Source organism: Anser cygnoides, chromosome 1 (assembly GCF_040182565.1).
Source record: "Anser cygnoides isolate HZ-2024a breed goose chromosome 1, Taihu_goose_T2T_genome, whole genome shotgun sequence".
In the NCBI taxonomy this organism is placed as follows: Eukaryota; Metazoa; Chordata; class Aves; order Anseriformes; family Anatidae; genus Anser; species Anser cygnoides.
The window spans coordinates 185465548-185483414 of NC_089873.1; the positions used below are offsets into that span (position 1 = coordinate 185465548).

The 17867-nt window shown below is 43.0% G+C and overlaps 1 protein-coding gene and 1 long non-coding RNA gene across 2 annotated transcripts in view; one reads left to right on the forward strand and one right to left on the reverse strand.

Moving 5' to 3' along the window:
• Positions 1–7123, reverse strand: part of FREM2 (FRAS1 related extracellular matrix 2) — a 129483-nt gene extending 122360 nt beyond the window's left edge. The window contains exon 1 of the mRNA XM_066989665.1: positions 1905–7123. Coding sequence (XP_066845766.1) covers positions 1905–7044 — 5140 coding nt within the window. The 5' untranslated portion in view covers positions 7045–7123. The remainder of the gene's footprint in view (positions 1–1904) is intronic.
• Positions 7124–7322: 199 nt separating this feature from the next.
• LOC125180558 (uncharacterized) lies at positions 7323–9686 on the forward strand. Its single transcript, XR_007159203.2, has 2 exons — positions 7323–7761; positions 9425–9686. It is a non-coding gene; the product is annotated as an uncharacterized lncRNA (long non-coding RNA).
• Positions 9687–17867: the final 8181 nt, after the last annotated feature.

The following is a 17867-nucleotide window of genomic DNA, read 5'->3' on the forward strand; positions in this document are numbered from 1 at the left end:
TACCCAAAACAGCTACAGAGACGAGGGCATCCGAGGAAAAAGGAAAGCAAAAGACAGCGAATGCTCTTTCATCTGTGACTTTCATTCCCAGGTTATTTTGTTACTTCTAATAACTCCTCTTTCCTTGTCCTCAGCAGATGTATTACCCCTGCATGAGTTTGATGTTTTCTTACTTTCATGCAGCCTTTCTAGACTCTCTGAAGTGCTTGGCCCTGCATTCATAAGACATTTCAACAACTTTGCTTCACAAAATACAAACCTTTATAGAAAGCATTTAGAAAGTAGAGAAGAGAGAATACCACAGAAATACCATACAGGTGCTCAGGCATTACTTGCTTAAAAGAGTCAAAATAGAAAATTATTAAAGACGTGTGTATTTTTCAGAAAAACTCTTCAACTCAACACAAATTAGAAGATCTTGTGCTGATACTGTCAAGGAACCTGTGGAGTTTTGACACTGTCTGGGGATCCTCATCAGCTCTAAAACCAGCTTTCCTTAAGGTTGCAGGCTTCTCACTCAGCTTAGGCACCCTATCTTCCAACCACTCACTGCCCCCCCCAAAATGTGCTATGCAGTGGACTGCTTTCAGGGAACACCTGTTCAGTAATCCTACATTCTCCAAGGTAAGAGAAAACCCATCAAAAAACTGATAATATGTTTATTTGTTCACTCTTCTTCTCTTCTGTCTCTCACTTACTCTGACAATGATGCTCTTAATACTCTTGCAGTTAACTACCAAAGCCTTATATTTAAGGAGCTGTGTTGATTCCCAAAGCTTAGACATGTTTGGTCCCTCGTTACCTCCCCCCCCCCCCCCCCCCCCCCCCCCCCCCCCCCCCCCCCCCCCCTTTTTTTTTGTACTAACACAGCAAAACTCAGGGCATACCAGTCATTCGAAAGTTCATCAGGCCTGTTGCAAGGTCTGGTATATCTGAAAAGAACATCACTTACAGCCAAGACTGTAACCAGGGATACACACCAGTACAGGCTCTGTAAAATTAAATACGGCCAACTACATCAAGGGTTCATCTCTGCCCTTACCACCTACACAGCCCAGCCTGTCTGAGCCCCTTTAAGTCTGAGTCTGCATGCAGTTAGGTATCTGCACACTCCACAGCTGCAGGAGGCTCCAAAAAAACTCGTTTTTAATTAACAAGTTATTAACTCATTACAAAGTAACATGGAAAATTCTTCAGAGAATAGTTAATGCCCCCCTTTCAATTAAAGTTACTTCATAGCCTTGTGTTAAGGCTTTATTTCAGTACATATGGCACATGTGGTTTTCATCCTATTTATACCACCCAGTATTTTAGTTCTTTGTAAAAAGTAAGTACCACTGACATAATTTTAAAACATTTACATTACCTTTTACTTTGCCACAAACACTTTGTGGTTAAGGTCTGTGTAATTAAAGCAACAAATGCACTCATATTATCTCTCCATGTCTGGGAAATGATTTTACTTTTACAGTTAAGTTACTCAAGCTGTATAGCAACCGATACCCTAGTCATGGCATGACCATTAGTTAATAATAGCTTGGCCACTCCCATAGCATTTTCTAAATAAAACTCTCAAAGAAGGCACTTGGCCTCTAAAGATCTGGAACCAATTCTGTTATCCAAATTTATATCACTGAATAAGTCTCCTCAATATAGGTAGACTTATTCCAGGTTATTTGGACTGTAAGCTCTCCACAGCAAAGATGCTCCTCTATTCAGTGCTTCCTCAGTAAACCCGATTTCCTGTTTAAAGGTATCACAGACACAATAAATAAGCAGAACTAAAAAATAATTAAGACACTATAAATAAACTTGCTGTCAGAAAGACTCTCCCATCAATTATTAGAGTTTAACAAGAGAAAGCATGTTTCCAGTGAACTAAAGAACATGGAGTATTGTAATACCTTGGCTGAATTGGCTGATGCTATGGTTGCCTTTCCCCAGGTCAATCAGGAATCCATGGCGAGGACCCTCTGTGATCCTGATCTTGAGAGTAACATGTAAACTGTCCCTGTCTTCCACTTTGAGCACCTTGTTGGTAATCAGAAACCCTACATGACCCGTGGCCAGAGTTCGGAGAGTTTGAGCACCTTTGTTAATTACGATTTGAGGTACGCTGTTATCCACAGCCATTATCCGAATCTTCATGGTCTGAGGTTTCCTCGTTTCAAATACAGTGTTGGGGAAGACATAGAAATCAGTGTGAGTGCCATCTGTAACAGTGAAAGAGAAGCTGTCCTCAACTGATTCTGTGCCATCATGTCTGTAGCTGATTAGATTTTCATTTAGATCTTGTTTAGTGAAGGTGGTGACTGGTTTGGAATTATTGAACATGATCTGACCATGAACTGGTATTTGAGTGATGATAAATTTTAGCAGCGCATCAGGTGTATCTCTGTCTTCTACAGTCAGTTCAAATGGTGTTATCAGTTTGTATTCATTTTCATTCACCACCAGGTTATGGATTGTGACAACAGGTTTCTTATTATCCACATCACTGATAGAAATTCTGAAAGTACGAAATACAGGGTTGTAGCCATCAGTGACTTCAAACTCAAAGCTGTCCATTTTCACCTCATCTTCTGAAGTGTGAATATAATAAATTTTATTGCCTGCTAATAGGAGCTGAGTAAAAGTGGAGATGGGCACCCCAGGCTGATCTGTGCATTCAAGATGACCACGAACAGGTGCTCTGGTAATAGTGAAAACTAAGTTCTCATCGGGACTATTCAAGTCACTGGTGCTAAGCAAATCAGTCGTAAGGGTTACCTTTCCTCCTTCCTTCAGAGAAACTCCTTTGCTAATTACATCTGGGAAGACAATGTCAATGCTACCTATCGTCACATAAAAGTAGCGATCAATGAGTGGATTTATTCCATCTGTCACATCAAATTTGATAAGATCACGTACACCTTCTTGGCCAAAGTGCATATATCGAATTAAGTTTCTATCCACTTCATCTTGGGTGAAGTTCATCCCCAGGGTGATATTTTCAACTCCACCTGAAGGTTTTAGTCTCTGTAAGAGGCCTTGTCCTGGCCCATACCTTATAATATACGTCAAGGTTCTGTCTTCGGAGTCTAGGTCAGTAGCCTTCAATATTCTGTTATGGATAGTTCTAGTTTCCCCTATTTCAATCTCCAAACCATCATTGATGGCCATTCTAGGTGTCTCATCATCTACAGGAACAACCATTATGAATACCGTTTTCACTACAGTATGTTTACCATCTGTGAGTTTCACCTCAAAACTGTCCTCCTTTGTCTCGGAGTCATCGTGTTCGTAGAGTATGTTGGAGCTCTCTGTTATCTGATCCAAGGTGAAGCTCTCAACTAGGACGGTTCCATTGGCCAGTTGGTTCACGATGTGGCCATGCCTTGGAAGCCTAGTGATCGTGAACGTTAACTCATCAGCAGGGATGTCCCCATCAACTGCATTGAGGATAGGGGTATCAATAACCAGGCTCATGCCTTCCATCACAACAAACTCTCGCATAAACATTTCAGGCTCTTCATCATTCATCGGCATAATGACAATGGGGAAGATGTGCCTTTGGGAAAAGCTAATGCCATCAGAACAGCGGAAAGCAAATCTATCTTCAACAGGCTCTACACCCTTATGTATACTTTGGACATAAAAAATATGCCCTTGATGGAGGTCTTTTAAGGTAAAAGCACTTATAGCTATACCTGCTCTGGATTTTTCAGATCCTGGGGCTGGAGAGATATTCTCTACATACCCAGACGTGGGCTGAGCAACAATGGTGCAGAGTATATCATCAGTGGGAGTATCTACATCTTCAGCCCTTAGGTGAGCAGTAGTAATGACGCGTTTGTCACCTTCCACTACTCTGAACTGCTCCCCCACAAAAATCTCTGGGGCTTGATTGTCAACAGGGAGAATGGTCACCAAGACTGAAACTCCTTGAACGACATTGCCCCTGATGCTCCACTCCTCAGACAGGTCAGACAATGTAAGGTTGAAGGTATCTTCTTTGGGCAGAAGGCCTATTTCACCCCCAGTATGAGCATACACCACAGCACCATCCAGCAGATCCCTTTGGGAAAATCTCTCTGCAGGCACCCCTTGGACGAGGATGTTCCCATGTTGAGGAGGATCCTCTACAATGAAGGTCAACATTAAGTCATCTGTATCCTCATCAGTGCCCTGGATCACATTAGCAGTGATTTCAGCAGCACCATTCTCCAGCACATCCAGGTAGGAACCAACAGTGCCTGGGGGCAACCGTAGGGTGGGAACCTCATCATCAACTGGGTGCACATTCATTTTTAACGTGATGGGCACGACATGAACCCCATCACTCACATCAAGCCTACACGTATCGCTGTTGGTCTCAGCCCCGCTGTGTACATATACCACCCTCCCTTGCCTGATATCCTCCAAGCCAAAGGCACCTCCCAGGATCAAACTGTACCCAGAAAGCTGCAGCTGACCGTACCGAGGGGCCTGGGTCAGGATAAACCGGAGATGAGCTAGCTCAGTGTCTGTATCACTGGCATCCAGCTCAGTTGGGCTAAGGACATGGCTGCCTCCCTCAGGTAAAGTAAAGCCAGTGTTAGTGATTTCAGGAGGCTGGTTATCCACGGGCTGCAGGTAGATGGTGAAAGTTCCTTCAGCTGCATTGCCGGCGGCATCTTCCACCTGATACTGAAACTGAATCAAATGAGGAGCCACTCCCAATTCTTCCTGTGGCGGACGGTAGGAGATCTTGTGATGATTGATCTGGGCTTGGGTGAAGTGGGTAACCTCCACAGAGTGATCCTCCGTCAGCACAAGGGATCCAAGACGGGCTCCGTGCTCATCTGGAGGGTGGTTAGTGTCCGTGTCAGTGGGGGGCTGGGTTACTGTATAGCGGAGCTCACGGTCCCCTGAATCCTGGTCTGTGTAACACAAGTGCTTCCTCCGCAGGGGAGTCACCTGCTGTTCTGCAACTATTAAGTGCAGGCTGCTGCCACTGTGCAGCTCTGGGGCTAATCTGTCCACAGGATGCACCCGGATCACAAATGTCTGTGGCCCAGAGCGGTTGGGTGGGTCATTGTCATCTTGGACCCTGAAGACAAACTGGTCCAACACAACCCCAGGACCAGGTCTATGAGGCCCAAAGTGGTGGTAGTAGAGACGCCCTTCCACAATGTCCTGCTGCAGCCACTCTCTCACAGGCTTTTCATAGATTAGGGAGCTCCCTACTACACCTGACACCCTCCTCCAAGAAAAGCCCTCATCTTCTTCCTCCTCTTCCCAGCCAGGAGGTGGCTGTGCTTGACGGAGGAGGAGCTGGCCAGCAGTGGGGCCAGCCTCCACTGTGAAGAGCAGGATGGCATCCTGAGAGTCAATGTCAGTAGCACTAAGAGCACGGGTAGTGATGGGCACTGTTTCACCCTCAGCTATCGCCAGCCCCGTGTTAGCATTGAGTAGGGGTGGCTGGTCATCAGTGGGCACCAGGGTAATGGGGAAAAGGAATTCAACATGGTGACGGGAGCCACCATCTTCCAGCCGCAGCACCAGATTGTCACTGAGTGGAGACTCACTGCCGTCGTGCTGGTAAATGACCCGGCCTGCTGCCAGCTCAGCCACTGTGAAGTGTTTACGAGGAGCAGCAGATGCCGGGGTGTCCTCCAGCAGAGTGAGGTGGCCATGCCTCAGCCCTGCCACAACACTCACCCGCACCTGCTCAAGGTCATCCTCATCACTGATCACCAGGTTGGGGCTGGGACCAGGGCCCGAGAGAGGCCGTGACTGCCCCTCATAGAGCACAAGGCCAGTGTTGCGGGTCACCACCGGCGCTAGGGTGTTCATGGGCTTCACCACAATCACAAAGGCGAAGGGCTCTGAGGCAGCACCCTCAGGGTCCAGCACCTCCAGCTCAAGCTCAAAGAGACGCTCCCGATCCGAGTCCTCCACGGGTGGCTGGTAGGCGATGCGCAGCTCCCTCACGTCGCGCTGGCTGAAGGAGGAGACAGGCAAGCTCCGGTCATCTGTGCTGACCATGTGCCCTTGGCCAGGACCAAAGGGTGAGGTGATGTTGAAGAGCAACAGGTCCGGGGGTGACTCGGCATCCTCGGCCGCCAGCATGTCAGGCGTGAGGGCGGTGAGGACAAACTGGTCCACCTCCATCATGAGCATAGCCAAGAAGCTGGGTTTGGGAGCCACGTTCTCCGTCCCCGCCCGGATCCGCACCAGCACCTGGAAGTACTCACGCTTCAGCAGCGCCCCGCCACCCGTTGCCTCCCACAGCTCAGCCACCAGCGGCACCAGGTCGCGGTTGGGCGAGCTGCCGGCCGCCGTGTGCCGGTAGCGCAGCCCCAAGCGCAGGAACTCCTCGCAGTCCCACATCGAGGCGGGCACGGGGCCACCATCCACCGCCTCCCCACTCGCCACCAAGGCCGATGGGTAGTTGAGGATCTCTCCGTAGCGGGGCAGCCCGGTCAACGACGGCAGCAAGCCCACCCTACAGCGCTGCCGTCCCGGCTCGAAGGTGAACTCCAGGCTGCGGGCGTCCAGCGGGTTGCTGGTGCCTCGGAGGCGCTCGACGACCAGGGGCAGGTTGCGGGTGACGATCTCCAGCTGGGTGAAGAGCACCTCCACCTCCAGCACCAGGGGCAGCACCAGGGCGCTGCTGGGCGAGTCGTAGCGCAGCTGCAGGCGGACCCGGTCCCTGGCGGGGCTGCGGCCGCCCAGGTGGGAGTACCGCACCTCGCGGGGACCGAAGTCGCAGGGGAAGCGCCGGGGGCTCAGCCGGCCGGGGCGCTGCCACAGCGGGTCCTCGTCCAGCACGGCCAGGTGGCACCGGTCGCCCGGCTGCACCCGCAGCACCAGGTCGCGGGCGGGGTCCAGCCAGGCGGAGCGCCCCAGGGGCACCCGCAGACCGCGGTTGGCCACCACCACCACGGCGGGGGACGGCTCCGCTGCCCAGGGCGAAGGGACCGCGGCGCTGCCTGGCGGCGGCTCCGGAGCCCCGAGCCAGGCGCAGCCGGCCAGCAGCAGCAAGCCGACCAGCGGCGGCGCGGCGGGCAGAGCCCGCATGGTCCCTGCCGGCGGAGGGAAGCGGCGGCACCCCCCTGGCAGCAGCGTCCGCGATCCGCACCGCTCGGCTCCGCACCGCGCTCTGAGCACAGCGCGCCCCGCTCCGCGGGGGACCCCCGCCAGCCGCCGAGGCCCCGCCCCCTGCCTCCGGACGACCAATAGGCATCCGCGAGGGGCGAGGCGGGCTGGCGCGATTGGGCAGAGACGCTTGCCAATCTCGCAAGCCGCTGAGGGGACAGCTGCTCCCCCCCCCCCCCCTCCCCCCCCGCAACCCTTGAGAAGGTGGCGGGGTTTCCCTCCCCCTCCGCTCAGGTGAGCGCGGGCGGTAACGGCCACCGGTAACGGCCACCGGTAACGGCCGCCGGTAACGGCCGCCCGCTCCCCCTCCGCGCCCCCCCCCCAGAGCCAAGAGAAGGGGGACGGGGTCCGAGGAAGGTGCCCGAGGAAATCCGGGGCGACCCCGGGAGGAGAGGCGCCTGCCCTTCTTCTCCTCGGCTACACCCCGGCTGAATGTCCCCGGGGCACAGCGCCTCAGTTCGTCCCCGCTGTCACTCCTCCGAGGCGACTGGTCGCTGCAGGGGGGGAATAAAAGTATTTCTGCCCTCTTGTGTCTGCAGTTAAAAGCATATTAATAAGGGTCTGAGCTCGCCGGAGTTTCTGCCTTTTCAAATTCCTAATGGCAGGCTATGAGTTTTTATTATTCATCTTCTCTCACAGGTGCTAAATTTCTTTCTTGTTAGTTTAAATGTGACCCGCAGTCTGCTTTAACACAGTTTTCTCAAGAATGAAAAGCAACAAGTACTAAATTAGTACTGAGAAGTACTAACCCGAAGAAAAGAAGGCTGTTTGGAAACGACTTTGTGGAAACATACAATGCCTTCTTTTAAAATAATATCACAAGTAATCCTCTGGTGTTGGAGCAACATTATGGCATGCAACCTTGTTTTTTGCATAGAAAACTTGAATTTACAATTTCAGGTGTAGGCAGGGTCAGTCACATCTACATCTGTCTAAGTGTCGATTCCAGCAGGTAATTCAGCTTGGTTTGGGGCAAGGAGATAGCAGTGGACATCTGTCCTACAACACTGGAATTACTGTAATTTGTGAGATATTTTTGTATTTTGACATATATGCAGAAAGCTGATTTGTTAAACAAGTCTATACTGAAGCATGGACTCAGATGCTGCTGCAGAAAGTAGTAATTTAAGCAGTTAGCCAGTAACTTGAAGCAACAGTAATGCCATTCCCTACTCTTAGGATGCATTCACCCTGGATTTCAGCAGGTTGCCTCCTTTCCAAGCCTCAAATGAATATAATTCAGTAGAAAAAAGTTGGGTCCCACGGTCAAGGATCTTTCATAGTTTCACAGCCATGTTCTGTCCTTGTTAGAGATGACAGTGCTCGGGATGGAGAGATTGGAATTGCCCAAATGTAATGATAAAGTCTGGAGGTCTGTTTTAAAACAAACAAGCACACACATACACAAACAAAACAGCACAGTGACTTGAGAGTGCTGGTGTGATTTAAAGGAGTGTCTGTTTTCAACAACATGAATATGTTAACTTTTTAAAGGAGTGTGTACTATCTTTATTTCATGCCAAATTTAAACTATCACAGAATCACAGAATTGTAGGGGTTGGAAGGGACCTCAAGAGATCATCAGGTCCAACCCCCCTGCCAAAGCAGGTTAAAATGTTAACGTTAAGTTATCTATGTTAACATTATGTTATCCAGAACAAATATTCAGTAGGAATCTTCTCATTTATTGATTTCAAGGGAGAAAGACTTTCTTTCTTTTCAAAATAAGCTCCCTTTTGCAGACTTTGCAACTCAAACTGTATGTATGTGTACATATGTGCATGTGTGTGTATATATTGAGTTAGTGAAAAGGGCAAGAAATCACAGTGTCTAGCTTTTTTATTTGTTGTTCTATCAGAAGAAAAAAGCATGTGATGAGAAGTGCACTTTTTCAGGTTTTGATATCCTTAGACTGTTAGAGATAACAGGTAAACATGTGCCTTTAAAATATTTTCTTTTTAACAATGATGTGTCTTGAACCATATTTGCAACAGAGCCATCTCTTCTATGTTAAAGTCAGTCCAATATTTGTTGTGAAGTTTATCTTGAAATAATATTCAGAACATCTCTTCAATTGGTAAAGACGGAGAAATCTGATAGATAGAAGAGTAGCTTTTGAAATACTTGTGTTGAAAGTGAATAGAGAAGGGCATTTCAAAAAATAATTTTGGGGAGATTTAGCTTCTCAACTGAAAATATATAAATTTGTAAGTGAAAAGTAGAAAGGGGATGGGATGGGGCCCTTCTGCTAATAATTCCCCAGGACATATTGATACAGATTTTTTTTTTTTTTTTTTTCCAGGCAGTTGGACTCAATGATCTTTGCAAGTTTCCAACAGAACTATTCTGCTTTGCTCTACTGTGCTCTGCTCTACTTTACTGTACAGTACCAGAATTTTGGTGGATACAGGTTCAAGTTATTTGATCTCTATTATCTCCGTCATCAAGCAGTAAATCTCTGAGTACCAAAAGCAGAAGTCCTCTTTATTTTTAGTGGTAGCTGTCTTGTCAAACAAGTCAATGAGCTCTTGCTCCACAGTCCAAATAAAAAGTGCTAGATATGTTTTTTTGGTTGTTGGTTTTTTTTTTTTTTTTCATTTAAAATCACAACATGAAATGAAAAGTGCTCTGAATCGTGGAGTTGATAAAAATTTTGAAGGGATTTTCCTTGGCTTGCTAACTGGTTGTCTTGTGCCAACACTTGTGTTCAAATCATACTTGAAAGAAATTAATCTTGGCTAAATTCTGATCTAATTATGCAGCTGTAAATCCAAAGTGGTTTCCTACCAGTTGTCACTGAAGTCGCTGTAACAAATCAGAATTAGGTCCAATAAAAAGTCCATCAATCTTTTAAAATATATTTCTGGTGAATACAGTGACTGGTATTTGGCCTGGGGAAAAAAAAGAGTCAGCATACCCTTTCAGAATGCTTGCAGCTCTACTGCACAACTATGCTGTATTTCTGAGTGTACACAGAAACAGAAAGCTTTAAGACAAAGAAGACCTGTTCTTTTAACAGAATATTGATCATAAAGTGTGCTTACAGAAATCTAGTCATGGACATTTCTTTCTGAATAAATTACCTGCTGAAGTTCAGCAGGATAAATCAGTGAGTCCTCTATTATTCAAGATACTTGCTTTCTATAAAACGAATGCAAATCAATTCCTATTTTAAATGCAATCCTTTCTGAAGGCATCTGGCTTCTGGTTTTGATGCTGAATCATAAATTTATACTTCTTATTGAAACTGACAACTCCTGTGTTCCCATGTAAGAGAAACAGTGTTCACTGTCTACATAAAATTTATCGTTATCAAAGCCTGCCCTCTGTTGATATGGTATAATCTTAACATCTTAACTGTAGCTAAGTAGCTAAGTCTGATTTTTGTTATTACAGTACTTTCATGAGGGTTTGGTTCTTAGTTGTAGAATTAATTCTAGAGATGCTCTTAAATCATTCAAAAAATTATTGATGACAATTCTGGGAAAGGGGGACTAAATTTAACATCCAAATGTCTGTTTTTTTCTTTGTTCTTTTCTTTTTTCCTTTTTTTTTTTAACAGTTTCCAAGTAGATAGCATCAGTGTTTCATAACCTACAAGTACAGAAAGATTTATTATCTCTCAAACACTGTATATAAACTATGTTGCCAAGGAAATTGGGAGAGTGAGGGGAGAGGATAGGAAGAGCAAATGAGATTTATAGGAGCATTTAGGCACATAGTTATGGTATAAGTAATTTTAGTATTACAATTCAACTCTGAAAGGCCATTCCTTGCACTCCTGTCTTGCTCCTCTTCTCTGAGAAGCCTCATGAACTCATGCTTGCTTGCTTCATATGTAAAAGCTAGGTATAAAGGAGCTTACAGTACCTACTGTGGCAAAGAGAAAATTTTCATCATCCACAACTTGACAGGTGATTTAGTGTACAAAGACCCAAGACCAATCAATGCTATATAAATAGCCTGCTATAACAAAGTAAAAAATTGAAAATGTTATGTCAGCCAGATGAGGGAACACCTCAGTTCCTTATGTATAGCTGTACTTAACCACCAGCCTTTTGGTTGCTTCCATACTCTTTTCTTCTTCTCTTAGTTCAGTAATAAATTATGATGCATGTGGCTACTCAATATATCATCAGGTACTGTCCTCTGCCTGGGTATGTGGAAGAGTATTGGTAAGCCATAACGTTCAGACATGTTTTTTCTGCCAGGTATCTCAGAGGCAGGTTCTTGACTCAAGAATTTTCTCTCTTCCTTCTGACATTTCTTCTTTACTATCACTTTTTGTAAATTGGCATTGTCTTGAGCCTGTTGTTCATTTCTTTCATGATTTCTGTTGCAATCCAAATAGCTGTTGCCCTGCAGGCAGAGGTGTTCCTGAAAAGTCCAACACCACTAAATCTTGCATCCAGAGCTTTATTTCGCTTTGCCACAAGTAAATTTTCCCTAATAGTGTGAAGAAACTTCACTGTCTTCTATCTGGATTAGCTTTCACTCCTTGTTTAGTGAAACTCTTTTGCAGTCAGTTCTCAAAATTGTATTCTGTTGATGCTGAGATGAGTATAATGCTGGTTATTACATCTTCGTGTATGTACCTTACTTCAAAACCCCATCCAAAATCACCCTCCATGTTTCTGAAGCTCTTTGTAGACTTTTGTACCTGATGATGTTTCTCCCACTGTGGCCCCAGTAATTGTTTTCACCTGCCTCACACTGGCTTTCTGCCCACCTTCGATGTCCCCAGCACTATTTTTACTTCAACCTTGGCTCTTTGAAAACCTACTTTTCAAGCCAACCTCCTTCAAGCTCTTTCCCACTTCAGATCTCCTCAGAAGCAATAAGTTTTCCTTTACATTCTTTCTCCTCTGTCTTTTGATCACTCTTACTCTTTTTGTTTCAAAGCCAAAATACAACTTCTTGATCTCGTATTAACAATAAGAAAAGACTTGGTAATTTACTAAAGTAAATAAGTAGTTCCGTTGAGCTTCCTTACCTACAGTTTACATCTTGTGTTTGGACTCTTTGAAGTTTTTTTACTATGGTTATGGAACTTATAACATTACTTTTAAATGTGCACTTATATGCATATTCTTTGATGTATAATGAATACAACAGTATTGTCTACAACAGTAGAGATACAGTAGGCAACAAAACTTTTTTAAAAAAAAAATATATTTAGAGACCTAAACTTTTTGAGTCCTGTGTCAGATTTCCTCTGGACAAAATCGGTGAGTGGTTGGAAATGTTCTTGGTAGGAACTGCCTAAATGCTGTCACCAATGACAAACTCATCTCAGCATGGAATCTGGAGTAGGTAGTAGTAGTATCAGCATGTGTATGTATTGTGCTATATTTGTGCCAGTTATAGACATTACTGAAATCAGTGAATCAACACGGCATTACTTGTAAGACACATTTTACTTACAGGTAAATACACCATCCCTGGTGGAGATCAATCAAATCTTCCACATCTGTACGATTATCTGAAGTGCCTTTTTTTTTTTTTTTTTTTCCCAAACTTGATACCATGTCTCTACAATTTATCTACCTAAATTTATATTATCATCTTTTAATTACAAGTCACTGAAATTCCACTACAGTCAAGTGCTTATAGATTTCTTAGTGAAACAAGTAGGGAAACAGTCCATTTAATGGATACAAGGTCATATCCAGGCTAAGTAATTTAACACTTTCTGTCTCCCAAATGTCCTACAAATACATATTTTCTTGTTAGGATACATGCAGCATTGTGATTTAGATGTAACACTAATCGTAAAAGAAGTGTTAATGAAAAAAAAAAATACTGCTATTGCAGAAATCCTCTGATGTCTTATCACTTGTCTTAAATTCATAATGAACAAAGCCTTACAAAATTTTGTTTTATTAGATGTTCGATTGTCAAAAAATATTGATATGTTTATTGCTGAAAAAGGATTGTTTACAGCTAAAGCTTAACTAAATATTTTCACTTCTAGCTATCAGATGCTATAAAAAATAAGTTTTAGATAGGTCAGAAATTAACAATTTGGGGTCAGCCTCAGCATGTTCAAACACTGACTCTGCATTAGCTTTCACACAGTTTAAATCACAGTCTTCACTCTTAAACTGGTATAGAGACTTCCTTTATTCTAAGGGATATTTGGTGGTGGTATTTTTTTGTTTTTAAATCTGTAAATATATGCTTATTGTTATAAAATCACTTGGTCAGTGCTGGAGTTAAAGTTATTTAACTGACGGTGCAATGTTCTCAACTAAACAGAAAGTGTGAGGGAATCGAATGCTAATTTTCATTGCAGGGCTAGTTATTAATCCACATTAGATGGACTTCAAATTGAAGAAGTAGGGATTCAAATTAACTTAATTCTAGTACAGATCTTAAAGGTGGCAGAGGGGAAATTTTAGAGTAGTCCATTTACTACAGTTTAGTATCTTTGACTAGTAGTGAGGAGTTTTGGCTGTTTTTATTTAGGTGTTACCTCTTTAAATAAGCAGAGGAAGACTTGTACATAATAGTAATATATATATTCTATATAATATATATTCTAACAGTTTTAATAGAAAATTACTGGAAAAAATAGAAAAGCCTGTGATGACATAACCTTGTTTTATCTCTTGGCCTGTCATAGAAACAGCAAATTGAGAATACTTGCCCAAACTTAACTTTCTCATGATAGAAATCAATTAGAGGGAAAAGTTGGCCGTTCCCCTAGAATGAAGCCATGCATCCTGAAATTTCATTCAGAGGGTGGTCTTCTTCCAGCATGAGTTACAGTTGTTAATGATTTTCTGCATGTGTTTCATGTTTAGATGAATGATCAGTGGTGGGGAGAGATTGTATTGCACTAAGTACATAAAACGTCTTAAAGTAGCTCATTCAAACAGCCCATCCATTTTTTCTAGAGGACAGATCTCAGTGGCTGAGAGGCTTTAACAGCATGAGCATGTTCTTCTCAAAACAACTGCAGCAATATCTAGATGTATAGTACTATCTTTCTGTTCTGTTTTGGATGGCTGCTGGTCAGGCCATCCAAAGAAGGAAGCAGTTTGTCAGTGTTGATAATAGTGCAGTAATTCTGCAGCTGACAGAGAGTTACGTTTAGTTAAAATATTTAGAATTATTTGAATTTATCTGAGACAAGATGTTGATTTTCTATCAACTAAATATTTTTTTGCACACACCCATACTATAAACATAACATACTATGCATTTTATACAGTATACAGTCATGTTCCACGACAAAGATTGTTAAACTAGGTCCAGAACTTCAGACAAACAAGCTGTCAGGTATCCCCAAATTGACTGCTTTTAATGATTCATGCACTGCGGCATGTGTCAAAGAATGAAACAAATTCTTCTGAAGGATGATCCTGCCGTCTCTATGTTGACCTCAGATAACTATTAAAATTGCATATCAAAGTCTGAAGAAACTGTTGCTTTAAGTGCTTATGATATGCTTCACTGTAATTTTATCTCTCTTGCTTTATAAGAGAAATTTTACCTAACCTTTGTAGCTTCAGTTGTCATAACAAAACCATCCCACACAGGCATTTTCATTGTATTGTAATTCAAACAGCATGGATGCCAAATACGCACACATTTTCATGTGAGTATAAACTACTGGCCTTTATGTTAGACAGCCACAGGCTGGAAAGGGAATGAGAGCTAAGTCTTGAGACTGAAAAGAGGACAAGAAAGAACCCTTCCGATTCCATATCCAGGTACTGATGTCAACCACTTACTATGTTTCCTTTCTCCACAGTGACTTTCCTAAATCAGCTATCATTAACTTTACTTATATTACTGGAGTTTTAAATCTCTGATAATTTGGAGTGGCATTATCACACCTAATTCAGTAAGTCTAGGAGTTAAGCATTGAGTCCAATCCACGTGGACATGGTCCTGGGCAACCTGCTGTAGGTGGTTCTGCTTGAGCAGGGGGGGTGGACCAGATGACCTCTAGAGGTCCCTGTCAGCCTCAACCATTCAGTGATTCTGTGATTATACACAAAATGGGTGAATACAGAGAGATCTTAACCTTTTGAATCCGATATTGAGACTTCCACTCAAAGTTCATACCGTGTTCAAGGAGTTTTGCCAAGATAAGAACACAGGCAGCTTAAAATATTGCAGATGAGGATTTTATTAATGTGCAAGTCATATGGATATAGGTATCTGTTTCGCTTGTCTACCTATTACAATGATTCATTTGTAATGTTGCAAGTTGAACTCCAGGCACTTCTGTAAACTTGTTTCAAACCAGTTCTCCAGACTTGTAGTCACATTCAAATAAGTCATCAATTAATGTCAACATACACCGCAAAATAGGAGCTATTCTTAAGCAACAACTATAAAACCTCTGGATCAAATTTATTGTACTTTACAAGTTATGCAGAAGGTATTCATCACTGACAAAACTCAGCAGTTAACAAGTAATAATTTCAGGTTACAGCTCATTTTAGAGGGAAGATTTGTGAAGGCACAAGCATCTCTGAGAAAAAAGTGCATCATGTACTCCCCACAGAGTTAGGATGTGACAACTGGCTGCGCTTAAATGGAACCCCAAAACTTTGGCAAAGCACTTTCAGATTTCCCATCACAACATGTGTTAGTAGAGGGCAACTGGAAGAATATGATAACCAAAGCTGAAAGACCCTTTGGTCCAAACATCCCCACTTTTAACCTAAGTTTTGGAGTAAAATGGGGTAATAGCATTTCACTAAAAAGACAGTTTTTCAAATACATATTCAACAACCTTATGTGATACCAGTGTTCTGTGTCACTCGTCACCCCTTTGGACACAAAATACAAAAAATTCTGACCATTTATTTTGTGTGTCAGACTTAGACTTGCTCCTCACTTCCTCCATTGACAGTATGTTAAACCTGGGTGTATCAGACCAGTAGGAGACTTAAATCACTTCTCTCTCATGATATTAGAAATAAAGAAATTTCAACAACTACATCACGTCATAGAGCAACTCCTTCTATAATCAATGGAAGGAGGCGGGGGTTAGATTCATCTCATTCTTTGAAAGATGTTTGAGAAGTGCTCATCTCCTTCAATCCCTCCTATGTGGAAGTTTAAATTCTTGGCTTAGACTCAGTACTTAACTCCTAGACTTAAAAAATTAAGTGTGATAAATGCCACTCCAGGTTATCAGTGTTTTAAAACCTTACGCCTATTGACTCCAGAGCTTCTGTTTTTATTTTTTGTTATTATTTTTAAAAGTACTTCCACAAATTCTGCCATTTCATGTATACACATATTCCTGAAAAAGCAAAATCCCTTTTTAAGCATCCTCAGGCTTACATGTGAGGCAGCTCTCATCAGTGCTGATACAGAATGGAATCCAAAGCCCAGGTGTTGCAGCATGTTCCACGGTTGGTGCTGTGACCTTTTAGATTTCTGAGTGGCTTGTTTACCAGAAAGTAAAAATAGTTAATTATCAGTTTCAAAACATTGCCTACCATTGGGATGTCCCTGTATTTTGTGACTTGGAAAAGCCAAATTCATGCTTGACCCAAGTCCATTGAAATCAAATTGAATATGGATGGCCAAAGGGGCCCTAGAGAAAGCAAATAGTATTTGGCAGTGAGTGTCTCTTTCTGGATCCAATTAATGACAGAATTCACAATGTATGCAGCTACCTTTCCCACTCTTAAAAGAAGTTAGCTATAAAACTTCATTTCCTTAAAAAACAAAAGAGCTATTGCCATTAACAGCTCAATTAGCAAACATGCACTTAACAAATGAGGGAGGGGGCAGAGGCCACCAGTACCTGACCCACTATAAAGATTAGTATTGCTACAGCACGTAAATCTGTGGTTAAGCAGGTAAATCAAGATCTCCTACAGGGACTACACAACAGGGCCTAGAGAGATCTTGCCAATTGCCTCAGATAGCTAAATAAGTATTTGCGGTCAGATAACCTCCGTATTTGCAGTATTCATGGCATTTCCAATAGTATATTTCAGGGAAGTAAAATTGTCAGCTTTATTTGAAAGAATCTCAGCTTGAAGGAGAGGTATACGTGGTTGATGCACGTGCTTGATTCACAGTGCGCACAGTTTTTTGAGCTGGTTTGTTATCAGAGCTTCTACACTCACTAAATTTCTGTATACAATGTTGGGACCCTTAAAAGGAGTGGCTGCTTGAAAAAGCCCCTGATTATCCTGTACCCAGATGAGCACCTTTGTATCTTTGCACCATTTCCAAACATGGCAGATTTTCCCACTACTGTTTAAACCTTTGGTATTCTGTATGTATTCTTAGTAAACAACATTTTATTTTATTTATTTTATTTTGGTCAGTTCACATTACATTATGGATTAGATCCCATATTGAAGGTCCAAATCAGCAGCAAAGACATCATATATATCCACAGGAGAATTCTCCTGCCTTAGTGTCTTTCATCTATGAAATCATTTGGATCCAAGCAAAATCTTTACAAAGTAAGTCACCATTTCTGCATGCAGTATTCCAGGCCATTCATTTATATGATAAACTTAATCTCTTTAACATGTTTCTTACCATTACATATCACAGTTTAGATTTGCTTTATTTCCCCTTACTATATATTGATGAGGCCAGTAATGATCACAACACAATGTTGTCCTGAGTGGTCAGTCTTAGTTCAGAACATATTTAAATGCCCCAGAAATTTTACGATGTTTCATCTCATGAAATATCTTGGATTTGTGAAAGTTAAATTTCTTCTATCACTTTAACATCTCATTTTTCTTAAG